The sequence below is a fragment of the Bufo bufo genome, chromosome 9 (genome assembly GCF_905171765.1).
Source record: "Bufo bufo chromosome 9, aBufBuf1.1, whole genome shotgun sequence".
NCBI classification, from domain to species: domain Eukaryota; kingdom Metazoa; phylum Chordata; class Amphibia; order Anura; family Bufonidae; genus Bufo; species Bufo bufo.
This window is the reverse complement of record NC_053397.1, coordinates 197,760,889-197,784,465: the sequence shown is the minus strand read 5'-3', so window position 1 is coordinate 197,784,465 and position 23,577 is coordinate 197,760,889. Positions and strand designations below refer to the sequence as shown.

The window sequence follows — 23,577 nt, the reverse complement described above, 5'->3', positions numbered from 1 at the left end:
GAACATGTCCGAAGAACTTAAAGGAGTTGTGTCACTTCAGCAGTAGCATTTATCATGTGGAGAAAGTTAATACAAGGCACTTACTAATGTATTGTGATTGTCCATATTGCCTCCTTTGCTTTCTTGATTCATTTTTCCGTCACATTATGCACTGCTCGTTTCCAGGGGTTATTATGACCACCTTGCAATTCATCAGTGGTGGTCGTGCCTGCACAATTTAGAAAAAAAGTGTTGGCCTATGTGCAATCCTGCGGTCCCAGCCACCGGAAAGGTCAGTTCCTTGTCCTACAGTGTGCCAGCGCGCCCTCATAAGTGCCTTGTATTAACTTTGTCTACATGATAAATGAGTGGAGATTGGGTGCAACAAGGGCAATGGTGACACCCTCGATGCACCAATGTCCTAATTTGCATATTTACAAAAAAAGTACCATAACTCAACAGAAGAAAAACAGCGCTCACTGCTATGCGTCTATGCAAACAGTTGGATAGGGAGGTTGTTGATTCCCTTTGAAGTAAAAGATGAACAGTTTTTAAAAAAACACCTGTTGATTGGTCTGCTAGATGCATCCAGTAGCTCAGCTGAGTGGTGTGCGTGTGTTCCCAGTAGGGAGAAGAGAACAGGCCCGAGATGAGTGTACATGCTGTATGTACGGGGGAATCGAGAAGAATAGCTGTCAGCCAAAGGGTTCGTCCGACAGCTTTACTCCCCTCTCCCTACAGGGTGGATGCCTACCAGCAGGTAGAGGTGGCAAACAGCATTTCCACCCCTGAACTGTGCAGAGATTGCGGGGCACCTTTATCAAGCTCGCCTGTTTCCAAGGGGGTAAAATTAGACTGGCGTATTTGATTTGGCTGTTAGTCTTTTGCCAAGTATTTAATGAAGGGGTTTTCCAGGATTTTAATATTGAAGACCTATCTCCAGGATCAATATCAGATCCGACCGATCATCTGGCTGAAGAGAAGGCCGCGTGGCGTTCGAGCGCATCCTTCCCTTCATTGTTTACCCGTTCGCCGTCGACATCGCAGCGGTGAGCAGTGTGATTACAAGAAGCCGTCCCGTTCACTTTTATGGGACGGCTCTTTCCTGTTCAAGTGTATACTACAGGAGCCGTCCCATGGACGTGAATGGGGCGGCCGATAGTTACACCTGCTCACCGCTGCAATGTCGACGGCGAGCAGGTAAACAATGAAGTGAATGCAGCGCTGGCACGGCACGTGGCCTTCTCTTCAACCAGCTGGTCGGTTCTGATATTGATATTAAAATCCCGGAAAACCCCTTTAAAAGTCGCACACCGCCGTTGATGAATTAGACTAGGTGTCTGACCAATTTATTTGCACATGGAAAATAGTCGCATCTGTGCGGAGAAAAATCGCACGTGTGCAAAAAAAAAAAAAAAGTTGTACTTTTACTACTCAAAACTGTCAAATGAAAATAAGCCAGCTCTGGAGTGGAGTAAAAATTTGACTGTTTTTGCCCCTAAGGCTACTTTCACACTAGTGTTTTAGTTTTCCGGTATTGAGATCCGTCATTGATGCTCAATACCGGAAAAAAACGCTTCAGTTTTGTCCCCATTCATTGTCAATGGGGACAAAACTGAACAGAATGGAGTGCACCAAAATACATTCCGTTCCATTTAGTTGCGTTCCCATACCGGAGAGCAAACCGCAACATGTTGTAGTTTGCTTTCTGGTCCTGGGATGCAGAGCAAAACGGATCCGGCATGACCCCCAATACAAGTCAATGGGGACGGATACCTTTTCTCTCCCACAATCTGCCACGATAGAAAACGGATCAGTCCTCCGTTGACTTTCAATGTAGTTCATGACGGATCCGTCTTGGCAATGTTAAAGATTATACAACCGGATCCGTTCAGAACGGATGAAGACGGTTGTATTATCAGTAACGGAAGCGTTTTTCCTGAACCCTGCCGGATCCAGCAAAAACGCCAGTAGCCTAAGTCTACTTTCACATTAGCGTTTTTTATTCAGGTTTTGAGGTCCTGTGACGCTTCCGTTTCTTTTAATACATCCGGATGAATCCGTTTTGTGCAGATCTGGTTGCATTAAATAGAAACTGAACAAACCGTTACCGAATAAAAACAGATCCGGCACCATTGACTTTTTTATATTTTTTTTATGCCGGATCGGGTTTGTTCAGTTTTGCACACCGGATGCATTTCATTCTGGTTTCGCAGACCGGACACAAAACCCCAGCAAAAAACGGAACAAACCGGAACGGAATGCATCCTGATCTGGTTTGCTCCGTTTTGTCTCCATTGACAATGGATAGGGACAAAACGGAAGTGTTTTGCCCCAGTTTTGAAATCCTCTGCCGAATCTCAAAACCGAAATGCAAAACGTATATGTGAAGGTAGCCTAAGTCGTAAAAAAAAAAGAACCAAAAATTTAGGCAACTCCTGAATTAGTCTAGAACTAGGCGCAAATGCCTCCAAAACAAGCAAATGTGACTAAGGCTACTTTCACATCCGCGTTTTTGCTGTCTGGTTTTGAGATCTGTCATGAGATCACACAACCACAGCAAAAACGCTTCCGTTATAATAATACAACCGGCTGCATCTGTTCAGAACGGATCCGGTTGTATTATCTCTGAAATGAAGAAACTGTCTGCAAAAAACGGATCTGGCACCATTGACTTACATGGTTTTTGGTGCCGGATCCCGCTTCTTCCGTTTCTCATGCCGTAGACAAAAACGTTGCTTGCAGCGTTTTTGTGTCCGGCATGGGAACGCAACAAACCGGAGTGGAATGCATTCTGGTGCACTATGTTCCGGTTGGTTCCGTTTTTTCCCCATTGACAATGAATGCGGACAAAACGGAAGTGTTGTGCTGGGGTTTTTGACAGCCTGTGCCGGATCTCCAAACCGGACAGCACAACGCAGATGTGAAAGTAAGCCTAGTAAAATTAGACTGTCTAAAACAGCATTTTTTCAATTAAAAACAGGCGCAAACACTATAGTAAATGTGCCCCTGTGTCTTTTTGATACTGCGGTATTGCCAACCTGCTGGTGATTTGGCCCCTGCTGCTTGCTAAATAGTATCATGCAGTCATGTGTTCACAGAACTTATTTGAAAGTAATACCAACTATCTAAGGAGTACTTGATACCAACTATCTATAGAATCCTTTTTTCACATGTAGAACCCCTATAGATAGGACAGCATGTGACACACATGTAATGTCATAGAATCAGAGAGCTGTTTGCATCATTTCCTTACTGCTCAGCGCTAAATACTCCTCCTTGGAAACCTCTGATAAACCTCTTGATGGATCTGTACTATAACTCAGCCACGGACTGCGCAGTTACCGGATCAGGTCCAGCAGAGCGTCCGCTGAGCTCATAACCGGCTTCCCACTATGTTCTGTGTTCTCCTTCTGGGCTGCACCCCCAGGGTGGATGATGGATACCATGATGATTCCCACAATCACCGCCACAAAGGTGGTCCATAAGTAGTAGGCAATGGTGAAAATACCCAAACGACTGGACGTCTTAGCATCGAGAGCAGCCAAGCCAGACATCAAGCTAAAAATGGAGAAAAGAGGAAATAAGTTAGAAATACAAGGTAAGTACCAAATACATCAATGGCTCCAGCAGGCTAAGGCTCCATTCACACGTCCGCAACGTGTTTTGTGGATCCACGGAGCCGTGGATCCGCAAAACACGGAAAGCGGCAATGTGCGTTCCGCAAAATAAAGAATAGGACATGTTCTATTTTTTGGCGGAACGGAAGTGCGGATCCGGAATTGCAGATCCGCAATTCCATGTCTGGGCAGCACATCGTGCTGCCCCATTGGAATGAATGGATCCGCAATTCTGTTCCGCAAAATGCGGAACGAAATTGCAGACGTGTGAATGTAGCCTAAGGGTAATCTGGCAGGCAAACTTCAACACTTTGCTTTATCTCTCTGCTGCTGTGCTAATCTTTGGCTTCAGTCTGGTTCCTATCAGCTTCAGTTACTGTTTCTTATCAGAGTGAGGTATCCTGTGACCCGTTTTGCTGAGTAGGTTGTCTTTGGCTCCATTTTTCCTCTCAGAAGTACAGAGTCCTTTTATATATCAGGAGTGGGCTGCTCTCAGAGCTACTTTCCCAAGCTCCTGCAGCAGTGAGGGGAAACCCTACCTCACCACTAGAGATGGCCCGAACTATCCGACGGCGAACAGTTCCCGGCGAACATAGCTTGTTCGCGTTCGCCTCTGCCGGGCGAACACATGCGATGTTCGGTCCGCCCCCTATACATCATCATTGAGCAAACTTTGACCCTGTACCTCACAGTCAGCAGACACATTCCAGCCAATCAGCAGCATACCCTCCCTCCCAGACCCTCCCACCTCCTGCACAGCATCCATTTTAGATTCATTCTGAAGCTGCAGTCTTAGTGAGAGGAGGGAGACTGTAACTGCTGCTGATTTAATTGGGAAATCGATAGCTAGGCTAGTGAATTCAGTGTCCACTCCAGTCCTGAAAGACTCATCTGATCTCTGCTGTAAGGACAGCGTCCTGACAGCACCCCAAAAAGCCCTTTTTAGGGCTGCAACATTAGTCTGCTTTTTTTTTTTCCTTTATATACATATTGCAGTTGCCTGGCCTGCCTGTGTGTGAGGAGCTGCAGGCCCACAGACTGTAGTGTGCCCACTGCCAGTGCTCACCCCTGTCATTCCGTGTGGCACAGGACTTTGCTTAAAAAAAGGCACTTCATTTTTACACTTTAATCTAAGGTTAGTTGCCTGCCAGTGTGTGTCAGGCTGACTTCCACTGACTGTAGTGTGCCCACTGCCAGTGCCCACCACTCATACCGGCTGGCACAGGACTTTGCATAAAAAAGGCATTTAATTTTTACACTTTAGTGTAATTTCAGCTGCTTGCCTGCTGCTAGTGTGTGTCAGGCCGACTTCAACTGACTGTAGTGTGCCCACTGCCAGTGCCAACCACTGATACCGGGTGGCACAGTAGCTTGCCGATAAATAAGGCATTTAATTTTTAGACAGTAGTCTAAATTCAGTTGCTTGCCTGCTGCCAGTGTGTGTCAGGCCCGCTTCCACTGACTGTAGTGTGCCCACTGCCAGTGCCAACCACTGATACCGGGTGGCACAGTAGCTTGCCGATAAATAAGGCATTTAATTTTTAGACAGTAGTCTAAATTCAGTTGCTTGCCTGCTGCCAGTGTGTGTCAGGCCCTCTTCCACTGACTGTAGTGTGCCCAGTGCCAACCACTCATACCGGGTGGCACAGTAGCTTGCCGATAAATAAGGCATTTAATTTTTACACTTTAGTGTAATTTCAGTTGCTTGCCTGCTGCCAGTGTGTGTCAGGCCCGCTTCCACTGACTGTAGTGTGCCCACTGCCAGTGCCAACCACTGATACCGGGTGGCACAGTAGCTTGCCGATAAATAAGGCATTTAATTTTTAGACAGTAGTCTAAATTCAGTTGCTTGCCTGCTGCCAGTCAGTGTGTCAGGCCCTCTTCCACTGACTGTAGTGTGCCCACTGCCAGTGCCAACATCATACCTGATCGTATACACACACTGGATGTTTTAAAGCACGTTATTCCAAACAATTTAGGAATGTTAGTTGATTTATGCCCTTTATGGATTAAAACCCGACTCTGCGTCCACTACGTAATTTTCCATGGGAGTTTTGCCATAGATCCCCCTCCGGCATGCCACAGTCCAGGTGTTAGACCCCTTGAAACAACTTTCTCATCACTATTGTGGCCAGAAAGAGTCCCTGTGGGTTTTAAAATTCGCCTGTCTATTGAAGTCTATGGCGGTTCGCCCGGTTCGCCAGTTCGCGAACATTTGCGGAAGTTCGCGTTCGCTGTTCGCGAACTGAAAATTTTATGTTCGCGACATCACTACTCACCACACCATGCTACCCCCCCTCTCTTGCTCCAACTCTCAACTCCCCTTCTTGACTCCACTATTGCTTCCTCCAGGACTAGCCCACTTCTGCCCAAAAGGGGAAGAATGGAATGGTAAGTTCCATTCTATCTAAAGGTACTCTCTGCCAGATACACTGCCACCTGCAGGACAACCAGGCACATTAAATTTAATAACAGTTGCGTAGCAATATTATTAAGGCACAGTATCAGAAGACCTGAAATTAAATACACAGATGACATTCTCTGCTAATCATTAGAGACAGTAGCTAGGTGTAAGAATGGCAGTGCCCTCTCTGGGGTACTATATTACCAGTTTGGGGGGGGGGGGGGGGTGTCCCTGCACAGTCTGACATTATCCAATCAGTGTCTGACTGTGCAGGGACACAACCCCAACTGGTAAAACATCCATCTGGATCTTCATTGCAAACTGCTAGCAATTCAGTCATAACTTCCGACAGGAATAATAAAGGAATGGCACAACATAGAGTCATAGGAATAGAGGCTCCAGAATTGTTATTACAAGGGTAATGCAAGTAGTTACTAAAAACGAACATGTCAGGAGAAGTGACATGTCTTCTTTAAATGAATACAAATCTGTCTGCTTGTAGGCACCACTAAGCAGAACTAACTGAGTGCATATTTATACAGCAACTGTTGAGATCACTGAGAGATGTATAAATGCGGAAAGCTCCCCCTAGTGGCAGCTGCAGTCATTCATAATTGAAAGCATTAAAAAAACAGCACCTCACTTATACACTGGGTGTATGGTGCCTTGCAGCTCGGTCCTGTTCACGTCAACAGAGCTGAAGCAAATCCATAGACAGACGTAGAGCTGTTTTTTGATGGAAAGCAGCCATTTTTTTCTGGACAACCCCTTTAACGCTATGGCTGTGTGTAATTGAGTCAGGTTTGGGTTTTAGAACAAAAAACTAACGCCCTTAGAAAGTTAGCCAAAAAAAGTCTGCAATTACTGTCAATACTCCTTACCAGTCTACTAGTCCGCACTGCCATAATTAGGTCTCAGTGACAGCATCATATCGTATATATGGCCGAGCCATCCAATAGCAATAAGCCATGGTAAAGTTTGTCACAGAAAAGGAACCGGAACCCAGCGGCAGGGATCAGGTAAGTATCATTCCCTCTCTAGGTCTGGCCACATAGGTTGGTCTGCACGAATAACCCCTTTAAAAGGGTTGTCCCATGCCTAATGTAAAAAAAAATGAAAATCAGACATCTGACACATATTCTCCATGACAATCTCTTTCTAAAAAAGCTAGAATCAGCCCTGTACCTCACATGGGTCCAGAGATCTCCCTATTCATTGCTCTGCTAGATTTATATCAAGCTGACAACTCAAGGGATGTGTCTTTCCTGCTGCAGCTCAGGGGGCGTGTCTCAGCTCTCCCTATCACAGCTCAGGGGGCGTGTCTCAGCTCTACCTATCACAGCTCAGGAGGCAGCTGAAGGATAAAACTGAGCATGTGCGTCCATCTCAGTGAGAAGGACAAAGAAATGAGAAAACAAAAAATACAGGTGGCGCTATACAGATATATTTTATGAAATAACTCAGTGGCTATGCAAATTTTTTTATTATATGCAATTACAAAAGAATTCCGATTTAGGTGCTGGTTTAAAAACAGTAGAATATTTTTTTTCGTGGGACAACCCTTTTAACTACTGTGACCCTGTGTAACTGCCCAGGTTGCATATATGGTGCATCCGCCCCTGGCCTGAAGCACTACAAATGACATGTTGCTCTTGTGGCCAGCGAACGGCCCAGTGACAAGCAGCATGGGGTGGCTGTCGAAGGGAAGTACCGTCTATCAGGAATTTTTTATTTATTTTTTCATTTTATTTCAGCCATGACTTCTGTGAGGTTCAAAATGCATTGGCTTACGTAACCGGAAACCACATGATACTGCGTAATTTGTATTAAACTCCATAAAAAGCAAATGTAAAAAGTTTCTTGGAGGCACAAGGCTATGCCACTTCAGCCATCACAAACCCAAACTGCAGAATCAGCCAAAATTTATATATTTTTTGCTTTTTTACAAAAAGTCGTGATTCATATACATTTTAAGGCAGAATCCTACTGTATTTGGTACAATATGTGCTTTTTGGGCCCGGAGAGCTGGCAGAACGTTTAGAAGGTGACCTGTGATCTTCTGACTCGCGACATGTTTTCTCAGTCTTTGCACCTGTTTCTGTACAATGTTTGCTTGTGTTTTTGGATATGGAAAAATAACAGAAATCAAGTGCATGAAGCCATCTGGGAAGTGAACGGCCCACATGTGGATTATTGGAAAAGCTGCCCGGGACACTTACGCCGATCACGCGGAGGTTAATCTCACCGCCTACGTCTTACACAAAGGAGAGCCACACATGGACAAGCAGCTTTCACAACAACAAAGCTCGCCTCCTGTGTGACCTCTTCAAATTCCCTTGACATTTCACATTGACTATAACCCTAGGGCAGCAACGGTCAATCGGCAACATCATGGTGGCCTCAGATGCAGAAGGTGGCGGTGTATATGCGCTCAGATTTCTTTTTCCATATGTTCAGTTCACTATAATACAGGGAGTGCAGAATTATTAGGCAAGTTGTATTTTTGAGGATTAATTTTATTATTGAACAACAACCATGTTCTCAATGAACCCAAAAAACTCATTAATATCAAAGCTGAATATTTTTGGAAGTAGTTTTTAGTTTGTTTTTAGTTTTAGCTATTTTAGGGGGATATCTGTGTGTGCAGGTGACTATTACTGTGCATAATTATTAGGCAAATTAACAAAAAACAAATATATACCCATTTAAATTATTTATTTTTACCAGTGAAACCAATATAACATCTCAACATTCACAAATATACATTTCTGACATTAAAAAACAAAACAAAAACAAATCAGTGACCAATATAGCCACCTTTCTTTGCAAGGACACTCAAAAGCCTGCCATCCATGGATTCTGTCAGTGTTTTGATCTGTTCACCATCAACATTGCGTGCAGCAGCAACCACAGCCTCCCAGACACTGTTCAGAGAGGTGTACTGTTTTCCCTCCTTGTAAATCTCACATTTGATGATGGACCACAGGTTCTCAATGGGGTTCAGATCAGGTGAACAAGGAGGCCATGTCATTAGATTTTCTTCTTTTATACCCTTTCTTGCCAGCCACGCTGTGGAGTACTTGGACGCGTGTGATGGAGCATTGTCCTGCATGAAAATCATGTTTTTCTTGAAGGATGCAGACTTCTTCCTGTACCACTGCTTGAAGAAGGTGTCTTCCAGAAACTGGCAGTAGGACTGGGAGTTGAGCTTGACTCCATCCTCAACCCGAAAAGGCCCCACAAGCTCATCTTTGATGATACCAGCCCAAACCAGTACTCCACCTCCACCTTGCTGGCGTCTGAGTCGGACTGGAGCTCTCTGCCCTTTACCAATACAGCCACGGGCCCATCTATCTGGCCCATCAAGACTCACTCTCATTTCATCAGTCCATAAAACCTTAGAAAAATCAGTCTTGAGATATTTCTTGGCCCAGTCTTGACGTTTCAGCTTGTGTGTCTTGTTCAGTGGTGGTCGTCTTTCAGCCTTTCTTACCTTGGCCATGTCTCTGAGTATTGCACACCTTGTGCTTTTGGGCACTCCAGTGATGTTGCAGCTCTGAAATATGGCCAAACTGGTGGCAAGTGGCATCTTGGCAGCTGCACGCTTGACTTTTCTCAGTTCATGGGCAGTTATTTTGCGCCTTGGCTTTTCCACACGCTTCTTGCGACCCTGTTGACTATTTTGAATGAAACGCTTGATTGTTCGATGATCACGCTTCAGAAGCTTTGCAATTTTAAGAGTGCTGCATCCCTCTGCAAGATATCTCACTATTTTTGACTTTTCTGAGCCTGTCAAGTCCTTCTTTTGACCCATTTTGCCAAAGGAAAGGAAGTTGCCTAATAATTATGCACACCTAATATAGGGTGTTGATGTCATTAGACCACACCCCTTCTCATTACAGAGATGCACATCACCTAATATGCTTAATTGGTAGTAGGCTTTCGAGCCTATACAGCTTGGAGTAAGACAACATGCATAAAGAGGATGATGTGGTCAAAATACTCATTTACCTAATAATTCTGCACGCAGTGTAGAGGGTAGCCATGCGTTTGGAGGAACGTGTGGGGTGAGCCCCTGTTCGTGACATTGATGCAGATTCCAGACGTGGGACCCGAACCACATCATATATTTATGGATATGCTTATAGGCATGAGCACAGGACCGTATTTTGTATCCGTATCCGCATTTCTTGGGGACTGCACACGGATCCATACATTTCTATGGGTCCGCAATTTTTTTTTTTAATTGAACAGCACACGAATGTCTTCCGTGTGCAGTACACATCCTTGTGTCCGTTCCACCAATTATAGAACATGTCCTGTTCTTGTCCATATTGCGGACATGAACAGTAATTTCTAGTAATGGGAGTGAAAAAAAAATGCGGCTTGCACAAGGAAGGTGTCCGCATTTTGTGGATTAATGGTTTGCGTACCACAATATGAACACAATCGTGTGCATGAGGCCATAACTGCCTGAGATGGAAATATCCCTGTCACATACTTAGGCCTTATTCACATGTTCAAGATGAAATCTGTGATAAGAGTGTCAGTGATTCATCCGTGAAGACTTCTGTGAAGAATTGGTTCACATGTCCGTTCCCATAGACTATAATGGGCATGACGGATAAAATAGAGCTTCTGTGCTCAAACACGGATGTGTGAAAATGCACATTAAAGGCTACTTTCACACTAGCGTTTTTCTATTCCGGCACAGAGTTCCGTCCTAGGGGCTCAATACCGGAAAAGAACTGATCAGTTTTATCCTCATGCATTCTGAATGGAGAGTAATCCGTTCAGGATGCATCAGGATGTCTTCAGTTCAGTCTTTTTGACTGATCAGGACAGGGATAAAACCGCAGCATGCTACGGTTTTATCTCCGGCCAAAAAAACTGAAGACTTGCATGAATGCTGGATCCGGCATTTTTTTCCATAGGAATTTATTAGTGCCAGATCCGTCATGCGCAGACCCGAAAAAAAGGTGAAAAAAATAAATGCCGGATCCGTTTTTCCGGATGAGAACAGAAAGACGGATCCGGCATTTCAATGTATTTGTAAGACGGATCCTGATTAGTCTTACAAATGCCATCAGTTGGCATACATTTTTGACGGATCCAGCAGGCAGTTCCGACGACGGAACTGCTTGCCGCATCACTCTGCCGCAAGTGTGAAAGTAGCCTAAAATGAATGGGTACGTGTGCTGTCCGTGAATCACTGACGTGTGAATAAGGCCTCATCCTGCAGCGAGTCCGGCTGCACTATGACGGCGCCCTCATGAAATCTAGCGCTGATTTTTCACGTTTGTGCTCCGAATCGCTAGGATGGCACATGCAGACCACGTATTCTGCTGCTTGTGGAGCAGCGAAGATGATTAGTGCGCAAGTGCCGTTGACATCACTGAACCGGAAAGTGAAGGTGCCATCGACTTTATCTGCAGTCACCTCTACTTCCATGTTCAGTGATGTCAACTGCGCTTGCGCACTAATCATCTTTGCACTAATCAGCTTGGCAAGCAGCAGAAGATGTGGCGCTCATGCACCGTGCTAGAGATTCAGTGCGCAGGCGCGCGATTTCTCTGTCAGTCTAAGGGAAGGGGGGGGCGTGTTGTTTACAATGGAGGAGTCTGTATTAAGCACCAGGGATGTCGCTGAAGCAGTGCTCAAACCGCATAGGTATGCCTCCTTGTGCTCCAATAGCTGGTTTGCGTAAAAGTACTACTTTCTTCTGCAAAGAAAGGGATCGTTTTACTCAGCGTCATCAACCCTACCAGGCCATATGCCTGGTTTTATAGGGTTGATCCCGGTGACAGAGCCTCTTTAACATCTGGCCTGTATGCTTTGCTTGTCAGACAGGCTGTAATGTGTATTGGTTTTTTAAGTGACTGTAAGCCAGTACCTATAGACCTGTGATGGCTAACCTCCGGCACTCCAGCCCGTGGTAAAACTACAACTCCCAAGATGTACCCTTACTTGGCTGTTCTCAGAACACCATAGAAATGAATAGAGCATGCTGGGAGTCGTAGTTTCACCACAGCTGGAGTGCCGGAGGTTAGCCATCACTGCTATAGGGGATGGTTTCCTGCAATGTATTTTTCTCAGATCTTGCTGATCCATTGGAGGTGAACCGCGATCAGTAAGAGTGTAAATACAGCTGAACTACCTTACCTGCAGCGGGTCTGCGGTAGTCTGAGACATGCCCCCTATCTCATCATTGGTTCAGGCTGCTGTTTTATCCTCCTTCCCTTGCAAATCAGACTTGCCCATTCAAGTCTATTGGTCTATTCCACTAAACGGAATGTACACAGAAGCCGTCCGTTTTTCAAGAATCACACAGTCATGTGAATAAGGCCTAAGGGGACTGTACATTTAGCTGGCAAACGGACACATTCTTTTATGGTAGCTCCATTTAAACCACCTGGCATGAGATCAGTCATTATTGGGCTCTATGCCCAGTGACTCCTGCTAGACAACAGAACAAGGGACCGCGGCATTCCTCCTAGTGCGGTGCCCGTCTATAAACTAAAAAACGTACAAGAGGGCACAATGCTCAGAGGAGTACTGCCACTCGGTAGGAGGCAAAGCATGCAGAATACCCCAATGGCATCTTATTGCATCTTCGTCTATGAACACTATAAAAGAAGGTGCCCCATAGTGCGGTATATCAATAGATGACATTGGCAACAATGAATTAAAGGATGTCCTTTGCTCACTGGAGGGAGTTGTATATCGACCAGACACATCACTATGAAACACATATAAGACAATCAGCCCCTAATCAACATGGCCGCTGCTCTAGCCTGCACACCTCAACAACTAGACCAATGGCTGTGCCCCTGGACGAAGTACCATCACTGCTCACATTTTGCGATACACGGTGCGCTAAAGATTTAATCACCAAATCAATAAAGTGCCATGTAGAAAGCACCCTCCTAATAGCCACGTGCAAATACAGTGCGCAAAGAAACAAGATGAAATGTAAACCAATAGTATTGCTGTGATTTAAGGGATATGAACACCTTTGGGGCACTTTTTATCATTGCATTCTACACGTCTTGGGTTAAAAATTATTTTTCCAATTGGTATTTATTACAAATTTTCTGTAGTTTGTTCTCTGTAGCCCTCAGCTCTTCCTCTCTCTGCAGACTGGTCTTTCGCCTTCTCAGCTTTCTTGGCTCCATCTTTAGCCCTTTTCTCTTCACTCCTGACAGCTCATAAACACTCATTTAAGTTCTTATGAGTTTGATTAGAATATGGCTTTTATGTGACTGTATATGATCTGTCATGGAGCTAGAAATAAGGACTACAGATGGAGCCAAGAAGGAGATAGACCAGTCTGCAGAGAGAGGGAAAGCTGAGGGCTGCAGAGGACAAGCTGCTGAACATTTGTAGAGGGGTTCTCTGGGATTTACCTAGTGATGACCTCATCATTATGAGATCGTCTGGGGTCGACCCTTGGCACCTCCACTGATCAACTGAAGAGGCCGCCGTGCTCCGTGAGTGCTTAGAGCTCTTCCTTGGCCATGTGATGTCACGTTCATCTGTCACATGGTTTAGGAGCAGCTCATCCCCCATTTATGTGAATGGTCTGAGCTGCAATACGAAGCACAACCACTGCATAGTGTATGGCGCTGTGCTTGGTAAGCTGCGGGGAGGCCACAGGCTCAAACAGCTGATCAGCGGGGATGCTGGGATTCAGACCATGCCAATCCAATATTGATGACCTATTCTGAAGATAGGTCAGGAATAGGTAAATCCTAGAGAACCCCTTTGCGGACCAATTGCAAAACCTTAGTTTTAGCCCAAGATAAGCAGAATGCAATAATAATAATAAAGTGCCCTCAAAAATGTCCTTAGCCTTTGACCAAGTGCAACCCCCCCCCCCCCCCCCATTAATTCTGCTGGCTGACTTCTAGATATTTACTGTTGTACCACAGCTCCTGAGACCAGATGGAGAGGTGGCGCCCTTTAATCCGGCTCACTCATAGTCTTACTGTATATGCACCTTGTTTGCGTGGATTTGTTTTCATGTTCTTGACAGTCACGTAGCTTCGTGCCAGCAAATTGACATCTTATTACCAATTAGGTAATGCATTACCCTGTGCTATTCCGGTAGAGCTAAGGTCATAAAAGGTCAAAGCAAATGCAATAAATGGTTTCCGAATGGAAACAAATCACTGAATCAGACAAGTAGTTGTTTGGAGAGGCAGAGGTAGCAGCCACACTTCAGCACTGCCAGTGGCCCTGGAAAAAATATTAAAAGTGGCCCCGTTTTGTAGTCGGGTCCAAATTGATGGAAGGCAGGGCCAGCAATACCATATTGTGGCACATTATTCCGCCCCAACAGAACCAAATACCACAGAAAATGACAAAATTCTGCCAGCAGCACAAAATACATCCCCAAAAACTTCCACTGGCCGGCCGTGAGGAGGATCCCCTGGGCATCGGGCCACTGGGAAATTTTCCTGTAAGGTCTATGGCCAATCCGCCCCTGAGCACTGCTGACGTTCAGGGGTCCTACTGTCCCCCTGCCTGCTCACCGGTATGATCAATGGTATATGGTAGGTGAGATTTTGTATTAAGGCCAGGAAGTTTACACCTCTGCACTGAATAATCTCTGTAAAAATGTAAATCTTTTTATAGTAAACCAAATATAATTAAATACAATAAAAACAAAATGAATCCCTTGGTGACAGCTATACGCCTTTTTAAGGGTCCTTAAGCTGGGCCGCCGCCTTTTCACGGCAGCCCGGTCTATGCGCTTCATGGTTCCCCGGTGCAGCGGAGAGCGGGGGCTCAGCTCTCACATGCCCAAGTGCCGATCAGGGCTGTTTAACAACTTACATGCCACAGGCACTGGCGCCTGCCGCATGTAAGCAGTGACAGAGGGAGGGGACTCCCTCTGTCTCCCATCGGCAGCCCGCAAATGAGATTGCGGGGTGCCAATGTGTGTATAGGCAGGCTGGGACCTGGTATAGGCCCCAAGTCTGCCTTGAGTGTTCTCCAGCAGACTGTACCTCTATGGCGCAGCCTGCTGGTCAATGTCAGCATAGCACTGACATTAAAGGGGCTGTGTCACTTCAGCAAATGGCATTTATCATGTAGAGAAAGTTAATACAAGCCACTAACTAATGTATTGTGATTGTCCATATTGCTTCCTTTGCTTGCTGGATTCTTTTTTTCCATCACATTATACACTGCTCGTTTCCATGGTTACGACCACCCTGCAATCCAGCAGCAGTGGCCGTGCTTGCACACTATAGAAAAAAGCACCAGCCTATGTGTCCCAGACATCAGAGAGGCCGGCACTTTTTCCTATAGTGTGCAAGTACAGCCACCGCTGATGGATTGCAGGGTGGTCGTAACCGTGAAAACGAGCAGTGTATTACGCGATGGAAAAGTGAATCAAACCACATAGTGGCTTGGGCCCGCCCTCAGTGCACTTAACTGTTCATTTGCATATCAATGAAACATATTTTTTCTCCAGAATGAAGCAATGGATCGCTAAGTGAAAGATATCATATCACGTTCAGCTGAGCTAGCCCTGCAAGGCATTGTCCCAGGTCTAACAGGACATTTTCTGGTGGCAGACTTTGTTTAAGTAAATTCAAGTCATGGGTAAATAATAAGCACATGGGAAATGAAAACCCCAATAAAACAAATAGAAATCAGAGATAAATAATAACTTTTATATGCAGAATAAACAAGATTTTCGGCTGTTATTTCAGAGCAGACATCATATTGGATCTCAGGACATTTACTGAGCTCACATTCCTTTCACAAATAAACATTCCCATTTCTGCTGCATTCAGGTATTCCTAATAAATGATATCACTTCATGCCTAAAAAAGAAAAAAAGAAAAAAACTAACAGGCTCTTCTCAAGCTATTTTTGCAAATTACAACAGGATGTTTCTTAAAGGGGTTGTCCATTTTGGAAAACTTCTTTCGGGTATCTCACAGCTGGGCCCTACAGCTGTAATCTGAAGGCGAAACTGGCTGCAAGTGTTTAATTCCCTTGTGGCGCCACCACAGGAGAGATGAAGCATTACACAGTTCTCATTGAATTTAATATTTATGTAAAATGAAGTCTTATGGATGTCTATGTAATGCATTAGACAGGTCAGATCCTCCAGAGCTAGAGACCCTCTTTGTAATTGTTCTCCGCTAATAGAGGAGTGTCTTAAAAAGGGGATGATTCTCGCTCTATTAAAGGGGTTTTCTAGGATAGGTCATCAATATAAGATCGTTCGCAGTCTGACACCCGGCACCCCCGCCGATCAGCTGTACAAAGAGAAGGCACGCACTGTGTATGTGTGCCGACCCCTGTCTCTCTTCCTGCTCGCTGCTGCTATGTCTATGGCAAGAAGGAACAGAGACAGGAGACGGCACACGCGCACAGCGCCTTCTCTATGTACAGCTGATCGGCGGGGGTGCCGGGTGTCAGACTGCGAACGATCTTATATTGATGACCTATCCTGGAAAACTCCTTTAAATCAGAATTCCCCAATAGGATATTTGAAATTGCTTTTTCTTTATTTTTTAAACAGTATGAAGTTATGAATGACATACTTGCAGTTTACAATGAAGGTCCAGATGGGTGTTACCAGTTGGGAGGGAGGGGTGTCCCTGCATAGTCTGACATTGGCAGCACTCTGATTGGATAGTGTTAGACTGTGCAGGGACACCCCCCCCACAACTGATGACACCCATCTGAACCTTCATTGCAAACTGTTAATAATTCATTCATAACTTCTAGCAGGAATAATAGCCAAATCCCACAACACACAGTCATAAGAACAGATGCTCCAGAATTGTTATTACATGGGAAATACAAGTAGTTGCTAAAACAGACATGTCAGGAGAGGTGACAGGTCTTTTTAAGACCGTAGTGTAAATTTTAAAGTAAAACCAGTGAATTTCAAGTTTCATTTGGTGTATTTATTAAAGGGCTTCTGTCACCCCACTAAAATCATATTTTTTTTTTTGGCTTCTTATAATCCCTATACTGCGATATATGAATACATAATGTTATTAGTCATTTTGGTTCAGTAGATAATGAATAAAACGTACTTTTATAATATGCAAATTACCTGTCTACCAGCAAGTAGGGCGGCTACTTGCTGGTAGCAGCCGCATCCTCCTATCATAAACACGCCCCCTCCGCATGTTGATTGACAGGACCAGCGAACGCAATCGTCCTCTGGCTTGCCCTGGCTGATATCAAGATCTCGCGCCTGCGCCGTAACGGTATTCAGTCGGCGCAGGCGCACTGAGAGGAGGACGCTCGCTCGGCCGCTCCATCCTCAATGCGCCTGCGCCGATGACGTCACATCTACACCTGGCGCAGGCGCACTGAGGAAGGAGCGGCCGAGCGAGCGTCCTCCTCTCAGTGCGCCTGCGCCGACTGAAGACCGGTACGGTGCAGGTGCCAGATTTTTTATGCAGACAGGGCCAGCCAGAGGACGATCGCGTTCGCTGGCCCTGTCAATCAACATGTGGAGGGGGCGTGTTTATGATAGGAGGATGCGGCTGCTACCAGCAAGTAGCCGCCCTACTTGCTGGTAGACAGGTAATTTGCATATTATACAAGTACGTTTTATTCATTATCTACTGAACCAAAATGACTAATAACATTATGTATTCATATATCGCAGTATAGGGATTATAAGAAGCCAAAAAAAAAAAAAAAGAGTTTAGTGGGGTGACAGAAGCCCTTTAAATGTACACTCCCCAAAATACCTGATGAAAATATCATGGCATAGCCCAGCGATACACCATATCATTAGATTGGCAGACCCCTTTAATTTATACGTTTATTTTCCTTTGTATAGTGCCTTGCAGAAGGTATAAGATCATCTTTGCTCTTGCGGTGGGGCTTGATCCCAAAGCAAAGACCACTCAGTAATTACAGCAGCGATTATGTGGCAACATTCTTTAAACCAAATAGATAAATACAGCGTTACTTTATTTAATAGTGGGATCAACATTACCCCTGTTATAACTTGTGATCCTTGTATTCGCCTGCCTCCCTTAGTTTAAAGGGGTATTCAGATGATATATTATACAGCCCTACTCCAGTTTGTTTGTTTTTTGCCTGTCCATAGTTTTTAGTAATTGTTTTTGCTGTGCTATTGGTCCTGTCAACCAACCAATCACTCCTGTATCTCAGTTCATACATTGTTTGAGGGCCAAATTGGTTATGGAATGTAGCCTTTATTTCGAGAATTTGGTCTTCCATCCTTGTAAATAAAAAATATGATTGATCTGATTGTAGCATATATGGGCGCATCTTGCTGGGAAAAAGGGAAGGGGGGGGGGAGCACCAGTCAATATACTGACACTTATAGTCCAGGCAATGCTCCCTGGGAAAAAGGGAATGTAAATAAACTCTGCTTTTCTAACGCCACCTATTGAAGATAGCTACCCTATAAGTCCTTTAACAGGCCTTGGAATATAACTTGGGATATACAGGTGAAACTTGAAAAATTTGAATATTGTGCAAAGTTCATTTATTTCAGTAATGCAACTTAAAAGGTGAAACTAACATATGAGAGACTCATTACATGCAAAGCGAGATATTTCAAGCCTTTATTTGTGACACTTTGAGCCTAGAATATTGAACCTTTTCACAAAATTCAATTTTTAAGCTGCATTAATGCAATTCCTTTACATTTGCATTACTGAAATAAATGGACTTTTGCACGATATTCAAATTTTTCGAGTTTCACCTGTAAGCCAGAACCAAAAGCTTTTCCAAATGACACCCATCCACAGACAGCCGTATCTTGCCCCTCATCAGTGCTGAGCAGGGTACCGCTACTGGCTATGTGAGAGAGCTTTGATAAAGGTCCAGATACTGTTTCTCCTTGTGAAGAGCACCAGTTAGCATAGGGAGTCTTACAGGCCAGGAAATGTTCCCTAGGGAAAAAAAAGGAACATTTTGGCTTACCATATAGCCCAAGTCTTGTCCACTGCCCATTCAAGGGTCAGACTTATAGGGTAGCCATCCAATGGCTGGGACTAGAGAGCTATATTTTCTTCACCTGGATGAGAGATAATTTACATGGCCTTAGCTAGAAAGACTACAACATTAGAAGACCATACCTTAAAGGTTCCTTCACAAATAATTTGCAAGATTTTGGAAGACCTAATTCTACCAACAACCCAACTGACAATTCCTAATTTCATTTTAAGTAGACCCAAAGATAAGTCAACAGATTACAGGGCGAGATTTCTTGAATTTGGTGCTTCTTCTGTTCTTTCCTTCATTCTTCAATTCTCCAGTTTTCTAGTTTCCAACAACCCACCTTACCAAGCAAGGCCTTCCTTCCCCAAATCAAAGTCCTTATAGTGATGTAAGACAAGAGTGTGATGCCAAGTCTACATACCTCCTGCTGGCACCCTACATGGTAGATAAAAGTGAACCTTTGGGCAAAAGTGGACAATGCAGATTTTGAGGTGCCCATCCCAAGCCCACAGTTAGAATTTCCTGAATCTTGCTAATCCAGACATTCACAAGATCCTGATGGGTCACTAGATCAGAGATCACCTCGTGAGAACAACTTAGTCTACTTTCACACTGGCGTTTTGGCTTTCCGTTTCTGAGATCCGTTCAGGGCTTTCACAAGCGGTCCAAAATGGATCAGTTTTGCTCTAATGTATTCTGAATGGAAAAGGATCCGCTCAGAATGCGTCAGTTTTCCTCTGTTCAGTCTCCATTTCGCTTTGGAGGCGGACACCGAACTCTGCTTGCAGCGTTTTGGTGTCCGTGTGACGAAACTGAGCCAATAGAAAATGGATCCGTCCTCCATTGACTTTCAATGGTGTTCAAGACGGATCCGTCTTGGCTATATTAAAGATAATACAAACGGATCCGTTCTGAACGGATGCAGACGGTTGTATTATCTGAATGGATCAGTCTGTGCAGATCCATGACGGGTCCGCACCAAACACGAGTGTGAAAGTTGTCTTAAGCGGTGTCGTTTCTCCAAGCAAAATATGGATTTTCAGCTTTTGCTTGAAACGGTCACTGAAAGCCGAGGAGCGATAGCATGAGGGTACGGCCACATGGTCACGTTGTGCGATGCAGTTTTGGAAGCCAAAACCAGGAGTCAATTCAAGAAAACCGAAGTGGTATCTGTTCTTTATACTTTTTCTCCTTTTATGATCTACTCCTGATTTTGGTTTCCAAAACTGCATCAGGAAACCTGACCATGTGGTTGTGGTTTTTGCACACCTGCCAAGCTCATACTGTATATGTAATGGATGGTCATTGTGCAAACCAGTAGAGGTAGATGAAGAAATTAACAACTTATCACATTATGCGTAGACCGAAGGAATCGCCAGGTTCCATTCTGGGTAACTTGCAGGTCGTCATGCTGTGATCTTTGGCCATGTGAAATGTGTCCAAATCTGCAGTTCATCTTTAGCCTGAATCAGACAGTTGAAATCTATCTGCAGCATCGACTTTCTCTCAATGGGCAGTTTCACCAGAGATTTAGAGTACACGACACGCAGTGGCGTACACAGAGAAGTAAGGGCCCCATAGCAAGGATCAAACCAGGCCCCCCACACAGGACAGAAGGGTTTCTACCTCAACCCCTTTCAATGACCCTTGGACCATTTGTTCCACTTCCTCATTTGCCAAAATTTGTTCCTTTAGGCCCCTTTCACACGGGCGAGTTTTCCGCACGGGTGCAATGCGTGAGTTGAACGCATTGCACCCGCACTGAATCCCGACCCATTCATTTCTATCGGGCTGTTCACATGAGCGGTGATTTTCACGCATCACTTGTGCGTTGCGTGAAAATCGCAGCAAGCTCGATTTTGTGCGTTTTTCACGCAACGCAGGCCCCATAGAAGTGAATAGGGCTGCATGAAAATCGCAAGCATCCGCAAGCAAGTGCGGATGCGGTGCGATTTTCACGCACGGTTGCTAGGACACGATCGGGATGGAGACCCGATCATTATTATTTTCCCTCATAACATGGTTATAAGGGGAAATAATAGCATTCTGAATACAGAATACATAGTACAATAGCGCTGGAGGGGTTAATTTTTTTTTTATAATAATTAAACTCACCTTAATCCACTTGCTCGCGCAGTCCGGCATCTCTTCTGGCTTCTTTTTTGCTGTGTGCAGGAACAGGACCTGTGGTGACGTCACTCCGGTCATCACATGGTCCGTCACATGATCTTTTACCATGGTGATGGATCATGTGATGACCGGAGTGATGTCACCACAGGTCCTTTTCCTGCACACAGCAAAAAAGAAGACAGAAGGAGATGCCGGGCTGCGCGAGCAAGTGGATTAAGGTGAGTTAAATTATTATTTTTTTATTTTTAACCCCTCCAGCGCTATTGTACTATGCATTCTGTATTCAGAATGCTATTATTTTCCCTTATAACCATGTTATAAGGGAAAATAATACAATCTACAGAACACCGATCCCAAGCCCGAACTTCTGTAAAGAAGTTCGGGTTTGGGTACCAAACATGCGCGATTTTTCTCACGCGAGTGCAAAACGCATTACAATGTTTTGCACTTGCGCGGAAAAATCGTGCATGTTCCCACAACGCACCCGCACCTTTTCCCGCAACGCCCGTGTGAAAGAGGCCTTAGAGCAGGGATGCTCAACCTGCGGCCCTCCAGCTGTTGTAAAACTACAACTCCCACCATGCCCTGCTGTAGGCTGATAGATGTAGGCAGTCTGGGCATGCTGGGAATTGTAGTTTTCCAACAGCTGGAGGGCCGCAGGTTGGGCATCCCTGCTTTAGAGGGTAGAGTCCTGACCAAGTTTTCACCCCCAGTAGAAGAAGGGACAATCCCAACTAAGACTGGGCCCCCTCTTGCCCTGGGCCCCATAGCAGTCGCATGGTCTGCCGCTATGGTAGTTACGCCCCTGGCCACACGGTCAAGTTTCCTGATACCATTTTGGAAGCCACATAAGGAGTGGATCAAAAAAGGAGAGAACGTATAAAGAACAGATATGACTTGTCCCCTTTTTTTTAATTCACACCCCATTTTGGTTTCCAAAACTACAGCAGGAAACCTGACCGTGTGGCCGTACCCTTAAAGACACACAGTAATACCATTGCACTACATTCACTCCACTACGGGCATCGCTCTTGGGCATAATAAAACACACTCAGTCGTCTCCGACGTACAAGCTTCGAGTCAATGTCTCATATCCCAGACGCGATGGAACCACACAGTTGATCCTCAATACAGATACGTTCCATGTGTATCACATTTTTCCACAGACTGTGAATCATGAATCAGCACGGCCTCAGCCGCTCAAAAATGTACCATGAATTTTAATGATTCTCGTGAATTGGAAGATGTTTGTGGTCATTTTTAGAGATCTGTGCCGAATATTAAGGAAAAAAAAATCACGAGCTGCAATAAACGCACCAATAAGTGACGTCCATCCCATCATTGACGGTAAAGGAGCTGTCACGCAACATGAAGGTTTCAGAACGTACGTACTAAATTCTGGCACTAAAGCTAGAGATGATCCGCCTCGTATTCTATGCTCCGCTCACAAAGACTTCTTCACTGCTGGTCATACCGTACAATCAATAATTCCTCCAAGCCCAGGTGCCCCAACGTTTTTGCATTTTGAAAACCCCCTAGAGCTGTGATGGCTAACCTCCGGCACTCCAGCTGTGGTAAGGCTACCTTCACACTGGCGTTTTGGCTTTCCGTTTGCGAGATCCGTTCAGGGCTCTCACAAGCGGTCCAAAACGGATCAGTTTTGCCCCAATGCATTCTGAATGGAAAAAGGATCCGCTCAGAATGCGTCAGTTTGCCTCCGTTCCGCTTTGGAGGTGGACATCAAAACGCTGCTTGCAGCCTTTTGGTGTCCGTCTGACGAAACTGAGCCAAACGGATCCGTTCTGACACACAATGTAAGTCAATGGGGACGGATCCGTCTTCTATGACACAACCTGGCACAATAGAAAACGTATCCGTCCTCCATTGACTTTCAATGGTGTTCAAGTAGGATCCGTTCTGAACGGATGCAGACGGTTGTATTATCTGAACTGATCCGTCTGTGCAGATCCATGACGGATCCGCACCAAACGCGAATGTGAAAGTAGCCTAAAACTACGACTCCCAAGATGTACACTTGCTTGGCATGTTCCCAGAACTCCATAGAAATAAATGGAGCATGTTGGGAGTCGTAGTTTCACCACAGCTGGAGTGCCGGAGGTTAGCCATCACTGCCCTATAGACAAGCTTGTATTTGGAAAATTAAAGGGGTATTCCAGTAATAGAAATTGACAGCATGCGCCATCACTTACTGACTGGTGGGAATCTGAATGCAGGGACCCCACCAATTACAGGAGTTCAGGGGCAGTTTCCTGTTTCTCTGCACAGTGCTGCCCCCATACAAGTTCTGTGGAGAGAACTGCAGTATTCAAAAAGTGCGGAGGTCCCTTCATTTCAGGAATCACCCCAAGAGTCGAACTCCCAATGGTCAGTAAGTCACCTCATACTGTAGAAATATGCTGTCATGTGCTGTGGCTAGAATACTTTAAATGAATACTCATTTAAAGGGAACCCATCATCACC

The 23,577-nt window shown here is 45.0% G+C and overlaps 1 protein-coding gene across 2 annotated transcripts in view; it reads right to left on the bottom strand.

Annotated features, from left to right (window-relative positions):
* The window catches only part of SLC1A7 (solute carrier family 1 member 7), a 99,610-nt gene that overhangs the window by 41,513 nt on the left and 34,520 nt on the right, over positions 1–23,577 (bottom strand). The window contains exon 3 of one of the 2 annotated variants that reach the window (XM_040406985.1): positions 3,325–3,540. In XM_040406985.1, coding sequence (XP_040262919.1) covers positions 3,325–3,540 — 216 coding nt within the window. Of the gene's footprint in view, positions 1–3,324; positions 3,546–23,577 lie in introns of those variants that run through there. The other variant, XM_040406986.1, reaches the window with a different exon arrangement.